This window comes from Lagopus muta, chromosome 6 (genome assembly GCF_023343835.1).
Source record: "Lagopus muta isolate bLagMut1 chromosome 6, bLagMut1 primary, whole genome shotgun sequence".
NCBI classification, from domain to species: domain Eukaryota; kingdom Metazoa; phylum Chordata; class Aves; order Galliformes; family Phasianidae; genus Lagopus; species Lagopus muta.
Window position 1 is genome coordinate 9251017 of NC_064438.1, and position 23200 is coordinate 9274216.

The 23200-nt window shown below is 43.4% G+C and overlaps 1 protein-coding gene and 1 long non-coding RNA gene across 7 annotated transcripts in view; one reads left to right on the plus strand and one right to left on the minus strand.

Annotated features, from left to right (window-relative positions):
• Positions 1-897, plus strand: part of LOC125695353 (uncharacterized) — a 47264-nt gene extending 46367 nt beyond the window's left edge. For all 3 annotated transcript variants that reach the window (XR_007377918.1, XR_007377919.1, XR_007377920.1), the window contains one exon: positions 784-897. This is a non-coding gene — a long non-coding RNA (uncharacterized LOC125695353). The remainder of the gene's footprint in view (positions 1-783) is intronic.
• Positions 898-3109: 2212 nt separating this feature from the next.
• The window catches only part of SWAP70 (switching B cell complex subunit SWAP70), a 31785-nt gene continuing 11694 nt past the window's right edge, over positions 3110-23200 (minus strand). For 2 of the 4 annotated variants that reach the window (XM_048948398.1, XM_048948396.1), the window contains 9 exons: positions 16755-16982; positions 13993-14139; positions 13637-13745; positions 12115-12296; positions 8752-8859; positions 7117-7283; positions 6170-6368; positions 4586-4691; positions 3110-3611 (listed from right to left, as the gene is read on the minus strand). In XM_048948398.1, the coding sequence (XP_048804355.1) occupies positions 3502-3611; positions 4586-4691; positions 6170-6368; positions 7117-7283; positions 8752-8859; positions 12115-12296; positions 13637-13745; positions 13993-14139; positions 16755-16982 (1356 nt within the window). In that variant the 3' untranslated portion in view covers positions 3110-3501. The remainder of the gene's footprint in view (positions 3612-4585; positions 4692-6169; positions 6369-7116; positions 7284-8751; positions 8860-12114; positions 12297-13636; positions 13746-13992; positions 14140-16754; positions 16983-23200) is intronic. The other 2 variants (XM_048948397.1, XM_048948399.1) reach the window with 2 other exon arrangements.

The window sequence follows — 23200 nt, forward strand, 5'->3', positions numbered from 1 at the left end:
TTGTCTCGAGACCCAGCATGAGTAACACCGCCCCGTTAATCATGGTTCCCTGGAGAAACTGAGCTGCTTAAGGTCCAAACCACCACCAGATGGCAGCTGAAGTTCAAATATGAGATGGGCCCAAGGTCCCTGCAGAGGGCTGCCAGACAGGGGAACTTTGTGGTCCTTGAATTGGGAAGATAAAAAAAAAGTGAGTAATTGGCATAGTGCAGGCAGCGTTGGAAAGTCCCTAACTGATGGGTGAGTGGGGGAACTAACGTCTTAGTGCTGCAAGAGTTCCTTCATTCTATCAGATAACTTCTTAGCATACTTTCCTTTACATTACAAGCGATAGATCACTGCTTTGTCCCAAGAGGCTGAAACACTCTGTGTGTGCCTCTTATCCTGGTCATGCACCAGTGCTCAGAAATGTTGACTTAAAATGCTTTGTTTAATCAAGATAAAATTCAGAGCAGACATTTCCAGTTCACTTTTACTGAAATAGATGCTGCGGTGACTTCCAGAAGAAACCACAAGACTGAATACTTGCATGCCTTTTTGGTTTTGCTTTCTTTTTATATCTCCCCTGGATGCAGAGATTGCATTGCTTCCTCAGGTAGGCTTTGCTTTTGTGTCTGGAAAGTTCAACTCAAGTAACCCAGGTTGCTGGAAATCTGCCTGTTACAGCTGAGAATGAGTGCATAAGGCTGTTAAAGTCTCATAAATCAGCTCCATTAAGTGGTTACAGGGCAAAAATTGTGTCTTAGGTGAAACAAAGAATGGTACTGTGCTATTGGTTTGCAGGTTTGTTCTCTGAGCAGCAGAAGGAAAACCTGAACTGGGCAAAGAGAGGATAAAGCCCTCCTGCGCATCCTTCAGAGGCACCACAAGCAACAGAAGCAGCTTCCTACTGGCCCAGCACAGGTATGTCTGGTGTGTACTACTTTTCTGAGAGTGGTCAGGCACTGGGATGGCTGCCCAGGGAGCTGGTGGAGTCACCAACTCTGGAGGTGTTCAAGGGATGGTTGGATTTTGTGTTGAGGGACATGGTTTAGTGAGAAATACTGGTGATGAGTGGATGGTTGGACTGGAGGATCTTGAAGGTTTTCTCCAACCTTGGTGATTCTGTGATTCTGTACACAGATGGAACTGACTTGAACAGTGTCACATCTCATTGAAGATGAGCTTCGGTTCATCTCCTCTTGTAACTGTGACTAAGAAGAAGGTGGTGACATGCTGATCAAGGGCTGTTTTGGCTGCAGTGTATGCACACGAATTCTGCAGCTCCATGAGAACAGTAGGTCATCCCTGGGCCAGTGGTAATGCAGTGGTACATCAGAAGCAAGTCTGTATCAATTTATTTCACATCTGGCACACTTTGTGTTTCAGAAACCACATCAGTTACCTTCAATCCAACTCCCACTGACCACACCATTAAGAGTATTTCTTAATTATTATTTCTTATTATTAAGAGCCAGATAGGAAATGAACTGAGAGTAAATACCTCAACAGTGCACTTACTGACCTTCAGCATCTTCTGAAATCCCACAACCCCAAAGAAACCCATACACAAAGTCAGCTCTGCATTCTGCAACGTAACTGATGTTTATTACTTTATTAAATAGCCAATTCTAAAGAACAGTAAAAAACAGGCATCATTTGGTGTTCTTAAAAAAAAAAAAACAACACAACATTTGTCCAAAATAAAGACTGTTAGAAAAATTAACAAGTTTGGCCCCAGAAAGCTACGTATACCTTCTGCTCTCCATGAGAAGTGCTGGGCAGTTATAAATACTGTTCCTTTTCATCTAGCAAAGTTTAACCATGTATACATTAGTATTTCCATTACAGTTTTTTTTTTTCACATTTTTTCTGTAAACAAGATCAATATAAAACTGCCTTGTTAGCAAGCTTAAGAAACTATTGCGTTTCTGTACAGTAAATACAAGTAGGACAATCCTGGATTTTCCTTCCATTTTTATCAGCATTCCATTTACCAAGACATTAAAAAAGATTTCAATTAGTACAAAAATATAATCAGAGTAAATGTCTGCAAAGATTTCAGTGTTTGAGTGAGTCCTTGTTAACAGGCAATGAAAATGCTATTGAGTTCTGAATCTGAAGATCTGTCTGTACAGCTTCTGCTCTTCTGAGAGCTGAGCAGCACAGTGCTGTGTCCAAAGGCACTGGTTATCCATCTGAAATGTTCACTTCTTATTTACTAAAGGTAATTTAACATTGAGCTGAATGAAAAACCGCTGTGTTTGGTCTATGTGCAAAAGGGCAAAGCTGATTAACAAACCCCACCAGTGGGCACCTGCTCTCCACAAGGCAGGGCTGACTTCTCAGAATGCCTGTAGAACTTAGCAAGAACTGTGACTTCAGTTAGACCTCAGTCTGGTGTGGGTGACCGACTGGGCAACATCACACACTTGTTCCTTCCCTGCAGAAACAGAAATCCCTCTCTTGTTCTCTGCAGAGAAGTTTAAGACTCAATGGAAAATCTTCATTACCAGTACTGCTGAAATGGTGTGGCAGGAATTATTTTTTTCTGTCGCAGTACTGCTACTGACTCATCATTCTTGTATCAAATAAAAATGTCAAATTCAGTTTTCATCTTCCATTTTTCTAATCTGGCCTCTAATAGAGAATAAGACAAAATGGAGCACTACAACTATAGCACTGTTCATTGCATCATTGCATTAACAAATGTTTTGCATATAAACATAGGTTCGATGCAGATATTTCATCTGTATGTCATCATGTTCCATTCGTGCGCTCCAGAAAAATCTGTAAGCCAAAAGTGAGCATCTTTTAAACCATGAACATGGTTTTCCAAGTTAAATTCTTTTTTAACCCAGTCTCAGACAAGATCGATCCTGCATGACTGCTCTTCCTAAATGTTCTACAGCAGCATTCTGTACGTGCCTGTTTCCAATGCTTTTATGTGCATTCCTGCAGAGGACACACAGATCAGAGGAGCCAGGAACCAGAGAGAGCGGGCACCCAGGGATGAAGCCAGCCACATGAAGAGCAACAGGCAGAGGAAAAAGCAAAAAGAGACTAAAAGGAAGGGAAGGTAATGCTCTGGACAGAGTCCACAGGATTGACTTATCCCATGTTTACGTTATACTAACTGAACCAGTACAGCAATTGCTTCCCTTGCTGTTTGAAATGAGTGATGGTGCCTGATGGGTTAGACGCTGATTGTTACAGGCTAATATAGAAACCATCCTGTCACAGCCTACACTTAAATAAAAAATCTTCAGTAGAAAAGTCTTGCATAAAGAAACAGAATATCTGTTAAGGTGAAGGAAAACAGCAAGTACTGCCAGACAGCACATAGTGGTGTCGTTACTGAGCTCTTAGTAGACACTTCTGCGTGGTAAACAGTATTTCCTTTGTAGAAAGGCCCTCCTGCTGAGTAAACTAGCATCTTCAAAAGAGCAATAAGCTGTTCTGAGCAAAGCAGAGTGAACAAAGGTGGATTTCTGTTCACAAGCAGTATGTCAGCTATTTTCATTACTCAGAAGAGGCTTTTTTCCCTTTCCAGCTCTTTTCTCTTTGCTCCAGTTCAGCTTCAGTGAAGGCTGCCGGGCCCCAGTTTGTGATGAGGTGTGGATTCTTGGAGCCTGGAAGACAGAGTGCATTGAAACAAGAGTTTCTGACAGTACCACCACTCCCACAGCAGCAGGACAGACTCGGAATGATTCGGTCAGTGCTCCATGGTTGGGAGCCATCTCAAAGGCAGCCCAAGGAGCCACCTAACTGCATCAGGAGGAACACCTGGGACACAGCAAAGGTGCTTCAAGGGAGAGGTTCCCAGCTGCTGCAGTCTCAGCCTAAACATCCAGGAAGTGGTAAAGGCATCTTTACTTTGTGCTTTTGGCAATCCACATTTAGGCTGACTGTGTTAAACACTCAAACATGCCATGTTCAGGTTGAAATATATATAATACTACAATGCAATGCTATAATAATGTAAATATACAGTATGATATAATGCAGTATGTTGTATCTTAAGATCAATACACTATTATGATGCAAAGTAGTAATATAATGTAATAATTATTGCATCACATCATACCATACCCTGTATTCTGATATAAGGCTAAAAAACAATTAGTTTCAGCAAGGCCAGGAGAGGTAAAGACTTGAAAAGGTTCTTACGTTTAATTTTGCACAAATTTAACACTCCAGGTATGTGGATTTCATAATGGCCCTTTTTAAAGCAACTAAGAGCTTTTATCTACTCCTACTAATTTAACAATATTAATTTATTTTAAGCAAAACCGAATCCTCAGCAGGCAGCAGCCTAATCAGTCAGGATCCTTCACTACTTACACTGCACTGCACACAAGTTTTAAGTCTTACATTAACAGCACTTTTTTGTAATACACTGTAAGTAGTGCAGAGTTGCAAACTTCCTTCTTCAGAACCACCCCACCACTCAGAGAGAAGATGCTACTCTGACCAGCAGTTCTGACAATGTAGTGTTTATAGGCTGTAGAGAAGCCAGTAAGCTACAAGAAAAGGTGGCCTTGAATACACAGCTGGTTGATGCACGCATGTGAGTACAATGCTTTTGTGATTTTAATGTTGATACCTTGTTTACCTGGCTCTATTAGTCGAATTAATCCCTCATGATGAGCTACTTTGTCTTTCCAGCTCCTGGTGTTATTAGCTGCCGTTTCCAACTTCTTTTTAACCTCCTGAAATAAAACGCAGCCCCATTTAAAAAATGAAAATAACTTGATTGTATTTATACAAAAATAAAACATTTTTCAATCTAACAACTGTACCACGCTGTCAGGCTGCACTGCTCAGTGTGGACAGGGCTGTTCCATTTCAGATCAACACATTCACTCATTTAGTCACTCACTGGCTATGTAAAAGTAAGTCATCAAACCAAAATCCAGCAATAACCAGGGCTGTAAGATGCCTGTAGTTGTGTAGCTACAGCTGCTCTTCAAGAAGATCAAAAACATACATAAACTGTATAGTTTAGTACAAGTCGTGCTATATTTAGTAGTCCTGTGATCTAATAACAGCTACTGAATACATCTCACAGTTAGAAATCATGATGTGATAAATGGAACAGGCTGCTGATAGCCACAAGCAAGAAAGAGACATTCTTCTGTGTTAACTGGTCTTTTGGCCAATTCTAAATAGAAGGTGGGCATGATCAATTATTTCTAAAATAATGTGAACTACTGCACTCCACCACTTCAGCTGTACTGTTTGTTTTTTAATTCTCTTACAGTCAGCCAGCAGTACAGAGCAGTAAATGATACTGCATATACAAAAAAGCTGAGTATTACCTGAAAGTAACACTCATTATGAGTTAGATGCAGCCCCAACACGGTGAGTCGTAAGGTGGCACTATATCCTGTGCCAGTCCAGCTGTACAGTCTGTCCTTCACAGAATCTAACTCCAAGGACACAGTGACAGCATAAATATACTCCCAGTTAAGCAGAAATCTCACTGTTTTGTTTTCCTGACCTAAACAGAAGCAGGGGTGACACCTCTCCAGCCCTACGAAGTACAGAGAAATGGTCTCTGCACTCACTTCTGAGTGGTTCTGAGAAATACTTCACATTTCTTCCACAAGTACAGCTACTGGCCTACACAAAAAATGCTCAGCAGAACAGAGAACAGGCCTGGCATTTAGGAGACAAGGCACTGCTACATTAGAGGATCTCGGCTCATTCCTTGCCATCCTCAATATCAATTCAGTACTTAAGTACTTCTAAAGGAACAAGGGCTTACAGGTGCACAGCAGTATTTCACCTGTAGAAGACACTGTCCCATTACACCATCAAAACATTGCAAGAGTAACTAATTCAAAAGCATCACATCTGATTATGGCAGCAATGGGACTGCATACAGCAACAGACAGACACGTCAAGAGCATTTCAGGCTACGACTGAGCTGGCTTGCATAGGAATGAGGATAAAAGAATAAAGGAGTGGTATATTTTAAACCTGTCCTCTTCTTCAGACACATGTACTGGTCTGTGGCAAAAAAAAAAAATAAAAAAAAATCACATAACTACCCAACCTGTTCTTATATTTTTATTCTTATTAGCTTTGCTAATCCTTAAACAAGCATGACATTGAGGAACTTCAAATTCAGTTGAAACACTGCATACCTGGCCAACAGGAGAGGCTGATAAACACAATGGCTCACCTCATATTGCTCAAGGGCCTCTTTCCTTTCCAGTTCAAGCTGTTCCAGTTGCTGCATAGCAACCTGAAGAGCCTGCTCCTTTATCATTCTCTGGTTTTCTAGCTCCTGCTTCTCTGCTTCCGTCATCTGAATGGTCTGCTGCTGCTGCAAGTGCCATTTTTCCAGTTCAGCTCTCTTTGCTGACTCCTCTTCCAGTAATCTGCAATGGGGATTATGGTGTTAGCTGCACTTCACAGTAAGTTGTAGCCACTATGTAGCATACACAGAGGAGAGCCAAGCTAATTATTTTATTTCTTGGAAATTTTAGTTAAAAATAAAGTCAAATATCGGGAAGCAGAGAAAATGTTACTGCTTCTTGGCTTGTCTTCAGTGTGGCACTGAAGTCACTCCAGCAGTGCAGGAGGCTCACTGCTACAAAGGGCTATTCAGAAAATTCAGTCAATGATGCAAATGCAAAACAGTGAAAACCAGAGAAGAAACAAACGCATGAGTTATCTTAATTGTCTGGAGAGGACCAACTCCATGAAATCACAGAAAGTGAAGCTCATACACGTAACAGAAGATTTAACCCTTTACCAGTTGAAATACAACAGCAAGCTGTATTCCCAGCTGCTACTTTATAAAACACACAACTGATAATTTGTACAGAGTGATGACAATTTTCAAGTGTGGACAGGCACAATACATGGTGAAAAGTAAGTGAGCCTGCTCTTCTGAAGTTACTGAGCACTATCCCTGTTAGGGGCTAATAAAAACATACAGAAAAAACATGAATGCCAATTTTGGCCTTTATAACTTAACAGAAGAAAACCTCCCCTGTCTTTGCACTTTATTTCCCCTTCCCAGCACAGTGTGCAAGATGCAAACAGTCTTCAAAAGCATGGCACAGTTGGTTATTAGTGCAGGGGAGAGGGAACAGAAACATCACCACTGGGTAAAATACATACCTGGCTTGAAGTTTCCTTACAGTCTCTTCATCCTGACGTGCCTGTTTCTCAACCTCCAAAGCTTCCTGGAGCTGCTTATACATCTCTTCCAGTTCACGTACCCTCTGTAAATACTGTTCCAGTTCAGATGATTTCTGAGCAACTTGCTCTTCCATTTTTTGCCTCACCTAGCAGCATAAATTGAGGGCATGTGTGAGTTACCATTCAATTCAGGTTTCCAAAGATAAAGGAAGTACCAGGTTTCTCTCAGATGGCATTTTCAGAGAGACATTTTCCTGCAGCCTGCAGAGCAAGACTGATCAAAGAGAGCCTACAGTTGCAGCTATGAAACAGTCATTTACAATTTCTCACTACATGCTGCACAGGATTCTTACAGTGGTTTAAATCCATCTTCAGTCAGTTTGACCACGAGACTTAGTGTACAGTGTACAGATACACACTAAACAGAAGGAAAGAAAAGTTTGCAGAGTGCCTGGACGCAAAGGTGAGGGCATCTTAATTACACTGTTTCAGCTCAGGCAGCTGGATGATGGCACTGCAGTGTGCAACAGTAAAGGGTGGATAAAAGGTTGGAAGTCATCTGGGGAGGCTGACTTAGCTTAGAGCAATTACTGTAACCAAAAATTGAAGGTAAGAACTAGAGAAAAGCGAAGGAGAAGCTGTGTATCCACAGCATCATCCCACCTTGCCCCAGCACTGACCAGAGCAGGGTACTGCAGCACCTGATCTGTCCTGCTCAGCTCCAACTGGGGACAACAGCAGTCAGAGAAGAGAAAGTACTCAAACCTCTGCAGTTGTAACACGTAACACTTCACAGAAGGTGAAGCACTGCTCCTGGCATCAGCAAGAAAAGCTTGCTTTCTCCTGTGGTAGAACAGCCTGTCCTGCTCCACTGCTGCTCTCCCTGGGTTAACCTAAATCCCACTGACCCAGAAAGCCATGGTGCCCAGCAATGCACACTCAGCACATAACACAGCACTACACACACTACACATTTGTCCTGAGGTGTTATTGCATAATTGCACTGACATGACTACTTCTATTTCTTTTCTGCAGCTGACAGAAGAGCCTGTTAATGCCTCACTAAATCCCTGAAGACAGAAGAATTAGTTTTGGAAATCCTTGTCCTGGATTATAAGAACAGCATTTTAATGCTGCAAGTCTTCCTCTCATTGTGCTTGTGGGTGGATAAATACAGAAGAACCAGCAGTGTGAAGAAAGGAACGGTTTGGGGAATATAATAAATTCAGAAAAATCCTAAAATGCATTTTAAATTATGTCTTTGTTCATTTTCTATATATACACAACGTGGACCAGCCTCAGGCTGTCCAGCTGTAAAAATAAGGATAAATTCAGTCTGCATTTATTTTGTCAACCATTCATCCCACTGGTGATTTTCCAGTAATACTGAAGCTCTGAATGCTGCACAAGCCCTGGAGCTGTTTCAGTTTTTTATTCCCTTGTAAAATTATTTTATCCTTACATCTCTAATAAATGCAAAGCAGACTGCATTCTCCAACCTCCTGCAAGTTCTGCTGAAACCTTTTGGTGACTGCATGTGAGGGACGTCACTGCTGAGCTGCTGACCACAGCCTGGAGTCTCAGCTGGCACCGCTCGCTGCAGGAACCACTCACCATTTTCTCTCTCTCCAGCTCCAGACTGAAGCGATCCTGTAACTCAACTTGGGTCTGAAGCCTCTTCTTCTCCTCCTCGGCAGCACGGGCAGCTGCTGCTTCCAGTTGCTGAAAGGGGAAAAAATTAGGAAAAAATAATTTATCAAAAGTAAACCATTTGGGGGAAATGGAATTCAATTAATTTTTTATTTTATTTATTTAAAAGAAGCCTTCCAAAGCATTGAGGCTTCAGCTGTTGTCTTCCTGTTTCTTTTTAATGCCTGAGCCTATTCTCAATCTCTAAACATCAATTTTAGTCTTACTACTGCGAGACAATTTTAAATTTATTATAAAAAAAATAAAAGACTACCAGATCTCCTCCACATTTCCTTTGAGATCTCCATGACAAACCAACAGAGAAGGAAATACAGCCATGTCTATTTTGTATGGGGCAGAAAACTATTACAGAAAACCCCATTCCAGACAGGCCTGCACAGGAGTTCAGCAGCAGTGAAAACATGCCAGCATGCGCACAGTTCACACAGAAAGAGGGAAGCACTAAATTGCCATGGCAAAGCAGAAGCACCACAACAAGAAGTGATTGTGCTATCATGAATCACACCCCTTTAACATGCCATAAATTGCCATCTAAGGTAAAAAGAAAGAATTATAGACAATAATCACCACTGGGGGAAAGAAATTCTCCTTGTCAAAGCTCAAGCAAGAGAAACAGCTGCTGGGACCTTCACAACTTCCTGCAACTTATTTAACAGGGTTGTTTTTTTTTTTGCATCTTATTTTCACAAATAAAGATTGCCATTGCATTTTTTCTTTTCATCTTACTTCAATAGCACCTACTTTTAGAGTGCTGGGAGGGCTGGAAATGTACAAGCACCAGTCAAAACATTAACAGCACTGGAAACAAAATAACTCTTTCACAGCATTTTCTAAAGAAACTTATCTGATTCATGGGAGAGAACTGAAAACAAGTGCCCTTTTTTAACATGCTAGACTGGGGAGTTAACTGCCACGGACCTTCAGCAAGAGAGGGACACTCATCTTTAGATGGGCAGAAGGGAAGGCTCTCAGTTTCTTTGTAAGCGCAGTATAGAAAAGCTCTCCTTTGAAAGGCTAAAATTACTCCACCAGTCTTATGGGAATATTTATCCCTCCTCTGTCAGAACATCAGTAAGCCTACAATCGTGGTCAAACCCAAGATGCTATTTAAGTGAAGTTTCCTTCCTCACATTCTAATTAAACAAACATTGCCAGAGAGAGCAAACGTGTGCCAGGCTTTTGCCACAGCTCAAACAAGCCGCTCTTAGCAGCAGCTCCCTGCTTTCCTTGCAGAAACCTGCATGGTGCCTGGCCAGTAACGTTACCTGGATATCACAGCAGTTATGGGGTTTAGGGAGAAGTCCCACAGTGTGAGGAGGGGAAGGGCAAGAAGAGCACACTGCTCCAGCAGGAGTTAACACAGCCCCGAATCCCATTCAACACCCTAAACTGAAATAGAAAGGGTGCACAAGGCTTTTGCACACTCTCTTGCAAGAAAACTTACCTCAGACTATTCAGCATGTGCATCTCAAAATTCCATTTTACATTATGAAAAAAGGTCTATTTTAGACAAAGGCACCTCTATTCTTCCGTTATTTTTTAGAGCAGGAGCTATCACAACAAAAACTGGTCTCAGCGTGCACTTTGGCAGCTGCTGTGTAGGGCTGGCTCTCAGCCACCTGCAGCAAACCAAACTCAGAGCCTGCCAAAACAATTCCTTTTCCTGAATCGTTTACAAAGACTTTTTCTTGAAGAGTTTTGATGTTGTGTTTTTTTTGGTTTTTTTAAAACTAATCAGTTTAAATTCTTCTAGCATAGTGGCTCCCAGATAACTCCTCTTAGCCACAGTGCAGTATTTATGTCAGAGACCAAATTCTTTTCCTTGAGAAGTCACTGCAATCCCACCCACTTTAAAAGATGATCCTTTGCCTCGGCTCCTGTTGGTTTACCCCTTGTGATTTCAGAGACATCCTGGAGCCTGTCAGCATCCTGCTGCTCCCTCATGAGTGCTCTCCTATCACCTTCCCCTCCCCTATCATCTCCCCATGAAGTCAACTGCACATAAAAATCCATCCCTATGATCTCTGTTAACAGGTGCATTTCTTACCAGTAAATCTGTAACACAGGCTACCCTGGGAAGCACGTTTGGCATTACAAATTGCATGTATGTGGTGTACAGGGGTAAAATGAAATTTAGAAAAATGATTTTCCGCTGTCAGATTTTCCTTTAAAACAAACAGAACACACCTGCCCTCAATGGGAACGCAAAAAATCAAATTACAAAGAGTGAACAAAAGGCTCTTCAGACTAAGCATGGAGCAGAGATCTCGGCTGCCCCAGCAGGAGGCACTCCACTCAGCAGCACACGTGTTGGTGAGCATTTCAATGGCTCTTCTCCCTCATTCCAAGGCACACTCTTTAAAAGGCATCACGACAATAAAACACATCATAGCTCCCCCTGCAAGTCTTTACAGGAAAAAATAGGAAGCATATCTGAATTCTAATCAGTGTCTCTGCAGAGAGCTATCACACACGCTCCTCGTTTCAATGATCCATCAGCACATTCAGCCCACTGTTGGTGCACAGCCATAGCAGAGGTGCTTTCAGCCACCAGATTTAGACTAGAAGCTGTCTGTGAGGAAGTTATTCAGAAAGCCTTGTGCTAACGCTCAGAAATTTCTAGAGCAATTCTCAGGCTTTCAAAAGACAATCCAACATTTACAAGGAACAAGCATTTAACCAACATATAAACGTTATGTTTCTCAGCCCCATAAATCTAACACTTCTGCAATATAATTAAACCTACACATATTCACAAAATCAATTCACAGCTTTGGAGTCTTTGTAAATTCAACTTCTATCTCTAGAAATTGTGTGTGAGGAGGAGCGTTCTGCCCCAGATTGTTCACACAGCATTAGAAAAATTGCCTGGGAAATTCAATGGGAAGCCCCCTGTTCAGCAGACATTTCCAACGGGGAAAAACCCAAACCAACAACCAACCAGAAGTAATTGAAAATGCAAGAGTGCCCAGCCCCCAAACGCCACGCACAAACTTCAGTAATGTTCACATGCACAGAGGATGGGGCCACAACACACGGGTTACCCTGAGCCCACACATCCCCAGAAATGGCTGCAGCAGTTTGCCATGCATTACTGCAGGCCGCAGCAATTCATTACCTGGGCACTCGAGCTGGCACAAACTCCCCTCCTCTACTGAAGTTTGCTTAATGTGCCTCAACCCCCGAGCAGCCAAACGGACTTCAGAAGCCCATCTAAACTGCGGAGGCTGAGCCTAAAGCGTGCAGGTCAGCAGCTCGCACTCCCACCTTTCTCACAGTCTCCAGCTCCTTCTGCTTGTTCTCATTGGCCGCCTGCAGCTCCTTCATCTGCCTCTCCAATTCCTCCTGCTCAGCCAAGAGCTTCTGGCGCAGTTCTTTCCGTTTCTGGCGTGCTTCTTTGTGGGGCGGAGGGCTCCCCGCTCGCAGCAAGCTCACAGTGGTCTGTATGGCTGGGAAGGAGCGTGCAAAACACAGGGAGAGTAGGAGAACATCACTGATGGGAAACACCCAACTTTCCAGACAGCCCAGGGAAATGAATACCTGTGCTGGGTGTTTTTTTTCCTGTTTTAATGCGTGTTTAAATCAGAAACACAACCCCTAGTAAAAGGAACTTGGCTTTCAATAGGCTGCGTGCCACAAGAAGGTCAGGCAGTTCCGAGGCATTCTGTCAGTTCTGATACTGATGTTCAACAAGCAGTGGGCAAACCAATTATTTGTGTACCTCACTTCAGAAACAACTCCCACATTCCTCGCTGCCTGGGTTCTTCAAACCTAATCAGGAAGTCCAAAATGTTATCTAACATACATGTTCACCAACTTTCCCAGAACCGACCTTACATATTTTCAGTCTCACTAGAAAAACAGTCTTCCAGTAAGCAAGCAGTTCTTATTGACTTATATTCAAATAAGGAAATAACAGGCATCAGAGCTGAGGAGAATGCCTTTGATAGATATCATTATAGATAGATGCTTTTGATAGTTATCAATACACACTTTTTATCTGCCACAACCGTGAAAATAGATCTCATCTTGGAACCAAATAATTCTTTGTACATTAGACTTTGGTGCAAAGTACATGCTTCAGGTAGAAAGGAAGTATGAAGCAGCTCCAAATAGTAGCAGAGTAAATACTGAAATGTTGCACATGCTTAAATATTGCTGGCAACTGTGGATTTGCAAAAGCCTCTGCCTCGCCCTGCAGAAGACGTGTGTAAGGTCACACTGTGCATTACCCAGGAAGGTCTCAGAAAGAGTAACTTCTTTGTGGTAATAGAAAAGGAAGTCCCAATTCCCAGCTTCACCCTCAGCTCACCAAGCCAAGCTACCTCAAGCAAAACCATGAAAGCAAAGCCTATTCATGATGCTGAAAGAGACAAGCTTCCTCTTTCTCCTCAAATCTAACAATTCCCTGTGTATTTCCTGCCCTTCTCACCTGCAGAAGAACAGCCATATAGAAAAATCAAATAACAGTCATTTAATTTGGGCTGCTTGAACTGAGGCACCTGAATGAAAGAAGGCAATTCCTACCCTATGACTCCCTTCGTGAGTCACAGTTTCCTCAAAGGTCACAAAATGGAAGCCCCAAAATGGTAAGACCAAGCATTTTAAAACTGAGTAAAGCACATCTCATAAGGCTTCAGCTTACTTTAAAGCAGCCTGATCTAGAGGATGGCAGCCCAGCCTGTGGCAGGGGCTTGAAACCAGGCCATCTTCAAGGTCTATCCTTAAACTTTATAGAATCACATCCTGTGATTCTATAAAATTAACTCCAACGTTTCTGAAACCTTACCTTGAATCCACTCTTGTTTCTTCTTTTTATCAGAGGCACTGATCTCAAAGCTTTTATCAAGGCACTTTATGAGAAAAAGGCATTTCTTTCCATCTTTGTCAGGCAAGGCCTAGAACATATGAAAAAGGATTGTTCTTGCAGACATCATTAAGGTACACCATCAAGCCCCATTTCTGCACTTATCTTTTACATATCTACAAATACTAATATTAAAGAATGTTTACACAAAGAGCACGTGTAGACTGCTCCATACAAAGTAAAAAAAAATGTTCTGTTAATAAAAGCTGTCAGAGGTCACAAAAAATATACATTCTTTAGAGACAGCCATGGATGGTTTTCTGTTTGTTTCCTTTTACCTCTACACAACAGTTGCCGTCCAGAATGATGTCTCCCTTCTTGTCCTTTAGGTCTTCACTTACATAGTAGGAAATAATATTGGGTTTTAGTACAAACCATCGTTCTGTCCAGTTTTTCCTTTTGTGACCTTTTTTCAGCATATAACCCTGCAAAAAACAGCACATCTGAAAGGCCTGGCCCATTCTGAACATCTCAGTCTTTTGGTTACATAAAGTCTTTTGGTGGCGTAAGAATTTCCTAGCAGGGTACATAGAAAAATTAGCTCAAGTCCCTACAGACAGTCCCTACACATTTGCACCCCCTAATACCAGCATGCTGCTAATTGTTTGCCCCATGAGAAACAGCTCCCTGATCCTCTGTCCTGCTTTCAGTAACAGGATTAGCTTAAGAACTAAGTAATTACTGTGCCTACTGCAAGTCCTTATTATTTGGTCTCTCTGATTACTATTTAATTTCCTTATGTCAAGCAGAGACATTTGCCATCACTGAGATTTATGGCTAATAATTTAATAAAAGTCGCTATTAAAAAAAAATCATTCTATCCTGTTTAGATGCACACCGTGGTAACAGATGTAGATGTGGGGGCACTGCTGTGACCTGGTCAGGTATTACTCTACAGTTTCAAAGTCAGATGGTAGTTCAGCTGCCATTTCTGAACGATATTCCCTCCCCCCCTCTTTATTTTTTTCTTTAATAATGTATTTTTAACTTGACTCTAACTTCAGAAGTCCAATCAGACAAAACTGAAACACCCATGTCAACAGAACTATGAGAAAGCAACAGAGAAAGCACTGTACCCCTGATATTTCAGGTTAAGAGAAAAGAGAAAAACGTTCACGGTTTCCTTTCTACATCTGTCAGCTATAGCACACTGGATATAAGCAAACAAATACGCTCTGACAAAACCAAAGCTGTCTCTCTCGACAGGTCTGGGGCAAAGAAATCAGGACATTCAGAGGAGCCTGTTTGTTTTTAGAAAACAAAACCACACACACAGAGCTTGGCTGTGCTCGGCTCCTCCAGCCCACCAGCTGCAGCCAGAGCCCAGCCGTGCCTATTCCCTCGCCATCCCACCCCTTGCCCAGGACAGGAATGCACAGGAATGCTCTGCTCCCCCGCACGCAGCCGGAGGTCTGGGTGGTCACCCCGGGAAGGACTCCTGCAGCTTTGCTCTTCCTGCTTTGAATGATCCTGTCCATAACCAGTGTCTTTCCCTTCCTTATACACGGATAGAATTCACTTTCAAAGCCAGGCCAGACTGATATTTTCCCCATAAAACTGCTGCAAAATCTGCATCTATTATTTTCTGACAGCTCCTGGGGTTATTTTACACCAACTACCAGAGAAGTGAAGGACGCTTCTTTCAGAAAGCTAAAACACAATATAATCTAGTTGTCACTGCAATCCCCCTCAGACCTAGAGACCCAGAATAAGTGCACAACAACAACATGGATGCTAATGATGCGTCACTCATAGATCGAAGCAATAAACCAGACCATTCTGCCAGCCAAGAGCTACCAGGGAGCGTGCTGTGGCTGAAGCAGACAGGGTCAGCCACAGAGGAGCTCCATTCTCCCTTAGACCAGTGACTGTCGCTGGTGCTGGGCCACACCTTGCTGCAAACTATTTTTAAGCATTGAGGAACAACTCACGGGCACTCAGACATCCTTGAGAATGAGGCCGAGCCTCTCGGAGAGGAAAGAAAGGAGACAGTCAAGGGGGAGGAAAAAAAAAAAAGAGAAAGAGACAATGCCATATAAAAACCAAAATAAGATTTCCTCACAAATTGGAAGTGGAAAGTCTGATAGGAACTGACTATTTTATCTTTATGTTATTAAACTGCAGGACGGCTTTATGCTATCTGACTCAGTATGTGTGTCTGCCCCATCCCTCACCTCCAATAAGCAACCAGGAGTTAACAAAAATAGACCTCAGCATTGTTATATGGATATTCAAAGCAGCTCCTGTGCCAAAGCACTCTGATGATTTCTTCAGAATGGCTTTGCTCAGCCTGACAAGAAAGTCTCTGTTTCCATTCTTACCAAGAAATCAAAGAAGAAAAAAAAAAAAAAAAATCCACATCAGGTAAAAGTCAGTGTTACACAGTTCTCTAGCTAAGCTCAGCTATAAGCCCTCATGTCCCCGCAATACTTTCCAGTTTTTAAAGCTGTTCCTGAACGGATCATCTGGAAATCTGCAGAACATAAGGGCTGACAGAAGCTTGCTGTGGAAATGGGGCCCAGCGTGACTGTGTCTGAATACAAGTGAGCTGTATTGCCTGCTAAGCACCAGGAAGGAGAAAGCTCTGCAGATCCCCTACACCTTCTTGCCCTACTGAAGTGGGGTGACTTAGAAGAAAGGCTTCAGCCCAGCATTCCTTTGTCCAGACCACGCTGAATACACAAGCTGTATCAGCACAACTTCTATTTGCTACAGTGTTTATTTGCATCTGGAAAAAACATTTCCAAAGACTGAAGAGTTGTCACGAATTAAGAACTGACAGCTGTAGCTACTTTGTCAGCTAGAAGGAACTGATAATACTATAAAACCCTGTATTTCAGTCAGAATACACTTCCTTTTAAAAATGGAAATTCTCCCAATATGCAGCTCATTCACCGTACTGCAATAACTATATCAGTTGCTCTCTGATAAAAATAAGGTCATACTAAAGAACCCTGATAAGTAATTCATCTAATTCTCCCCCTGCTCTTTATCCATCAGCCATCACAAATTTAACATTTTCTACTTACGCAGTCCTTACCTGTTTGAGTACATCTAAGATGAGCTCGTTAAAGACTTCATTAACTGCCATGGACACGGTCTGTCGGTCCATGCCCTTACTGAACTGCCCGCTCCCGATGAGATCGATCAGCTCCCAAGCAGACAGGCCCTCCCGGCTGGTGTTGAGGGCAATCTTGTAGAGGTCAAACTGCTCCTGCTGCCAACCTGCTCCCATTGCTTCTGTCAGCTTTTTAAGCAAGTATTCAATCTGTGAGGAAATATAAGCAGAAATTAATCACTTCCAGCAGGCGTAGAAATCAAGAGTCTCAAGAGTAGCACAGTTTATAGTGCTGAAACTCCTTATGGCTGCGTTCCCATTCAGGCACCAACATGATGCGCCGCTCAATTAGCAAAGACCTCAGGACCAGCAGCCTTCTGCCTCGGCTGAGCTCCTGATGGCCAGCCCCACCTGCAGCTCCGCTCTTCATCACAAAGAAACAAATCATCAACCTGCAAGCCTCTTCTACATTCAGGTTCTTACAGGATACAGACCTTCCCTGCAGTACCTTCCAGGCCAACGTGACTGAGGTGTGAAAGAGCAGGAAGTTTCAGAAAGTGTTTGTGGAAGAAGAAAAGCAAACAATTAAACAATAAAAAGAGTAAGATCACAGTTTGGACAAGCAAAATGAAGAAACACTGGTGCATGGCCACGTCTCGGTCTTCACCTGCCCCTCCATCACACCACACAGCTTGGCAGAGGCATCAAAAAAAGCAGAAGAATCTATTTTTCACCTCTGTTTTTATTGCTTCCAGAATGAACTCTCCTTTTCCTTTAACCTTTCATCATCATCCTGTACACATTACCACAGTGTAATGCTTCTAATAGCTGCTCACAATAAACACAGGAATATAAAGAGGGAAAGAAAGTCGAGTGTGTGCTGCAAAACAAACTGCAAAACATTACTGTTCCTTCACTCTTTAAACACCACACGTTTTGAAACTAAGCCTGCCTGCAACTTTAGCACAGGAAACGTTAACGGCTCATAAAGAAAACAATTAGTGAGAGCCTTTAAGCAAGGACCTCTGCGCAACAAAGTAAAAACCGCACTTCTGCATTTCCTTCAGCGTTGCAGACAACCCGAAGCAGAGCTCGGCTTGGCACCCCCTGCAGCTCCGGGCGCGGTGTGCTGCTCCCTCACTGCCCACAGATGCGCACAGCTGGCACCGTGACAGCAGTGTACGGTGCCTCACCGAGAGCGGCAGAGAATCATAGAACAGCCTAGGTTGAAAAGGACCACAATGATTATGGAGTTTCAACCCCCCTGCTATGGGCAGGGTGGCCAACCACCAGACCAGGCTGCCCAGAGCCACATCCAGCTGGCCTTAAATGCCTCCAGGGATGGGGCATCCCACAGCCTCCTTGTGCAACCTGGAAGGCCTAGACCAAACGCTTTTCAGGACTTCGTGTTTTGTTTGTTTTGTTGGTTTTTTTCCACTGATGTTGGCCTGCACCACTGGGGAGCAGAACACAATTCCTTCTAGGGCTGAGGAAGCCCAGCCCACTTGAATTGCTTAACTACAGGTTGGTCAGCTCTCAGCCTGCCTAGCACCTGGCACAGGAGGTTTGGTAGCACCAAGAAACACAGAGACATCCAGCACACCTCCCTGCGAGGACCCAGCTCAGATGTGCTTTGGATGCTCTACACATGTGGATGCTGCAGCTTCTCTCCCACAGCTGGAGCAGGCAGATCCCTTCCTTCCCTGCACATTTGCCATCAGGAAAGACCCAAACGTGCACCAGGAGGCACTGCCTCGGCAAAGCTGAGAAGTGCCAAACCTGGAATTCAGCCCACATACAACTGTTCTTAGATTTCTGCAGCATCCAAATTCCTTTAAATATCTTTTTCCCATGCTGAAGTACAGCCTGCCCCAATAGGAGCTCTGCACAATGACCCAGGCTTCAGGTAAAGCAGAGGCTGCAGAAAGGAAGGCCCAACAAGGAGGGTGTGAGACCTGCCAAGGTGCTGGGCAGTCTGACAAAGAAGTAAGGGAGAACACACATAATATAGCTATAATGTGTTATCATGTTACACACTAAAAAGAAAACAAAGTATCCTTTAATGTTATTTGTGCATATTTCTACTCTATTTTGATTGCTGGAACAAATGCAAACGTTTAAGGCTACTCAGCTCCCCTCTACAAGTCACTATCATCACCACAAATATCCCAAATCCCATTAAAGTACACAGAGCATATTTTAAAATACATTAACTCTTTGTATATTACATATTGCATGTTTGCATATTGCAATTTAGATGGTCTCAGAACGTATCCTTCACTCAGAAAAGCGTGGCTAACCCAAGTCCCACACAACTTTTGTCAGACGTCAGTGCTGGGGTGGGGCACGACTAGGGAGCAGTGTGAGGGAAATACTGAGAAGTAAGATGGATCTGGCAAATATGGAAGCGAACAAGAGGCCATTCATTATGGGCTCAAATGAGGAACCTCTGCGAGCCAACGATATTTCCCCTCCTCCCCGAGGAGACGTGTGAGCTCAGCAAATAACTGACAAATTAAGGCTGCTGGCTCACACACAATCTGCCCTTGTGGTTAAAGAGTAGTGTTGAAAAGCAAATGTGAAGCAGTGTTTGCTGCTGTTCTGACAGGGCCTTGCTCGTTCTTTGATACTGCTGGGGTTGCTTTAGGACTAACGCTGCGCCCACCGCCGTGTTCTATAGCATGGAAAACCAGTTCCATTCCAAACCAACACTTTTCAGCCAGAACTCTGCCAGCAGAAAACAAAAAAAATATAAAGCTCAGGGGCTCCTTAACACAAACTGTGTAGCCTGCCCAGCATCTGCTCTCAGAGGGCAGCTGTTCTTCTCTCACACTGCAATACCTACTTGCTTTCCACTTCCAGGTATCCCTGGCACGGTTCTCCACAGGGAAGGAAGTTTCACAAGTGTTTCACATATTCTTCTGATACATAAGCAGGCCTCTTAGAGGAGGAAAAAGGAAAAACGATGTCAAGGAGGCTTCTGTGCCCAACAGAGCATGGCAGACAAGGCTATTCTGGTGTATGCTATTCAAATAGGGTTTGTGATATTAATAGAGCAGACAAAAAAAATTTAAGCTGCACACAATTCTGTACAAGTAATGTGGCAACAATCACGGCCTGTTCCACAGCCTTCATCAGTTCTTTTCCCCACCCCATCAGAACAGCACACTCTCTCAAATCAAATGTTCAATTTTTCCTTTCCACTAACCACCAAAAATCCCCACATTTGAATTCATTAAACTAGACAGATAATAACTGCTCTGGATCAATAGTTGGTGAAAACAGTGCCTCACGCACAGAGCTTTCATTCTAGTTATATCAGTTTTGATTCTGAATTGCTATGGGTCAATTCCCAATCTATCATTCACAGTATCAGATGCCAGCATACAGAACACAGAAACAAAAGAGGTCACAAAATATTTCTGCAAGAAACATCTCCAGAAGAATCACTACTGGCAACTTGAGACTTTCACCACCCATCACCTCATTTTCAAATGCACAGCAAAACCATACAAGATTCAGAGCCTCTTTGTCCTAGCTGGGAGGATTAGAGATGACACACATTAACGCAGTGAAGACCAGAGCACAAAGACAAGGAGACTGTACAAATCGTGGTTCCTTAAGAAGCCAGACCTAAAAAGCACAGACAGGAAGTAGACAAGTATTGCTTAAAAGACACGATGTGAGCACTGCATTACAACAAGAGCGTGCCGCCTGCAGTGGACCTATCTGCCAGTTCCACCCTTGAGGTGGCCCAGGAACACAGCTTACCACACACCACAGCTCTCAGGCGATAAAGCATTCCCAAGCCTGCAGTCACATGTCAGAAATGAGAAAGGGGAAGTGTTAGGAAATCTTCACATACAACAGAAAACATCTGGTTAAACAGCATACGACCAAGTCTGACAACTAAAACAGGAGGCGTAAGGAAATCTCATGACAGGCCAGAAATATTGCTCCTTTTATGGCCGCAGCACTCCTCACCTCTCTTCCTTTTGTTTTCAGCTCCTAGTGGAGGAGGTCAGCCCTGCGAGGGCTGAAGGAAGCACACATTTCAATGCCTGTGTCCCAGACAGCTGAGTGGGAGCACCTGGTAGGGAACAGGAGCAGCTCTCCCCACACTCTGCTCTCTGACACCAGGAGCCACACAGCTGCTCGTTAAAGCTCTGCCCCCTGCACACTGCTGCCATTGGACAAGAATTGTGCCAATTCTGGAGACCATACACCAGGAACAACTCTTACTTGAGCAAACAAAACACAGCATTATTTTCCTCCAGTCTGCCTTCACTCAGCTTACAGAAATGCTGCACCTCACATATACCACAGCTTCTCCCTTGGAAGAAGAGGGAGATTTGATGCCGTTTCACATTTCCTAGGGCCACAAACACCTTAGCACAACAGACATTTATGGACCCCTGCTCCTTCCCAGCTCTCCTCTCTACAGCCCAAGGCCACCACCAGCTGAGCATTCCATATCCACTGGAGAGGCACAACTCTCGTGCTCATGACCCGACTGCTCACCATGACACAAAGCTGCATCCCACCCCAGGCCCTTCCCCACACCGGATTTCACTAACGTCACTCACTCCAATGCCAAGTTGCCACCTCTCCTTACACAGCAGGGCAAGAGCCCAGGCCAAGCATTGCTTCTGGCTTGCAGTCTGACCTCTGCTAACAGAGCAATGAGGCAGCTTCTGGCCCTTGTGTTATCCCCCTCTACAACTTCTAAATTTCCTCTTTGTAACTGTTTTCCTTGCTTTCTGTTTCCAAAGATTTCCTCAGCCTACGCCTCTGAAAGCTTTCCAGACTGTTCTTCCTTTTCTGTTTGAGCAGCAGCTACAGCACTTGAATTTGCTACCCACCCAGCACTTGGGCAAGGAATCAAGCCTGAATGCTTTGCAGCTGGGGCAGCAGCCCCGTCCCTGGCGTGCTTTCTAATAGGAACGGCCCAGCACAGCAGCACCTGTGCACAGGTACACAGCACCAGCAGGAACGAAAGACAGCAGCCTCAACCTTCAGTCAAGGCGGTGCAAGGAAGTTAAACCGCACACAAGCCAGAGAGTTTTCCAGATAAGAGGTGGTTCAAACAAGCGCAGAAACAGTTTAGGTCATTAAATTAAAAATCAGAATCCCAGACAGCCCCAAGGAGCAGGTCCTGGGAGGAGGAGGAGGAAGAGAACTCTGCAGTCACATGATGTTGTACCAATACCTTCAATGGAGACCTAAGAAGTTTCTCTACCTCAATCTTGCCATCCACAAGGTGAAAAGCAAAAATGTTCATGTGATCACTTTTCCAGCATGAAAGTACCACACAAGTTTCTTAATCCCTTATAAAGGGAAAATAAAGTTCAAAAGCCAAAAAGCCGAAGAGGTGGGTGGGAGGAGGGGAAGCAGCTGGATCCTGCACTAATCACTCTAAGCCAGAAACAGCAGTAAGTGGCATGTTGCAATGTTCACAGCCAAGGATAAGAGAAACAAACAGGGAGGGAGAAGCGCTTGCTCCCTGGCTGCGAGGTTATAATGATTCATGAGAGGTTTACATTTGTCTTGCCCAAACATAAACACTACAGAACACTGCCCTCCCATCTGCTCTACACTTTGCAAAAAATCCCTGCTCATAGTTCATTCATAGATGATGTGCAAGGCAATTTCACTTCACAGGCGGGCAACATTATCAAGGAGTAAAAAAACTGAATACATAAGCCAGTTTTAATACGAACTTGGGAGGCATAAAAAAGAAAAATACCTTGACTAGGTATCAATATCACTTTGAACACTATTGAAAAGAGCTGTTTTCAGAAGGAACTTCTCAGTATCAAGATAAAAAATTGCAAGTTCATACAAAAAATGCCTTCAAAATCTGGAGTTGAGATTTAATGTTAAAAAAAGTACTAAAACAACAACCAAAGAAACCATAAGAACTTAAAAGGCAGATATGAAAGGTCACACAGAGAAAGAGAAAAGCTGATCTAAATTAAGTTTCCATCTTTACTTTTGAAATTTTGAGTAAAAGGGAGTAAAGGTGGAATTTTCCAGAAGCACAGACAGCACCAGGAGGACCAACACAAACCAGAAAGAAGGGCATTCACAACAGCATTCCTGCACCAACTGATTACATTACCTGTATGGTCTAAGGCAAAAGGTTAAAGAGTGTATGAGGGTATTGCATACGATAAGAACAGAGCAGCCTTTCTTTGCCAGGCTCTACAAGCTTTCCTTAAGGAGTGCAGCATGATTTACATCATGCAGTAATCGAGGAGATGCAGACACACATCCATGCCAATGAGTTTTAAAGATAATCCAAGTGAGAGAGCAATACAGGTGGACCCTGGAGACTAAGGATGGGAGGGAAACCTGGTGCCATTAAGACAGGAGTTGTCCTGGCTTTTAGAAATGTGATCTACATCCCCCAGAATGAACAGAAAAGA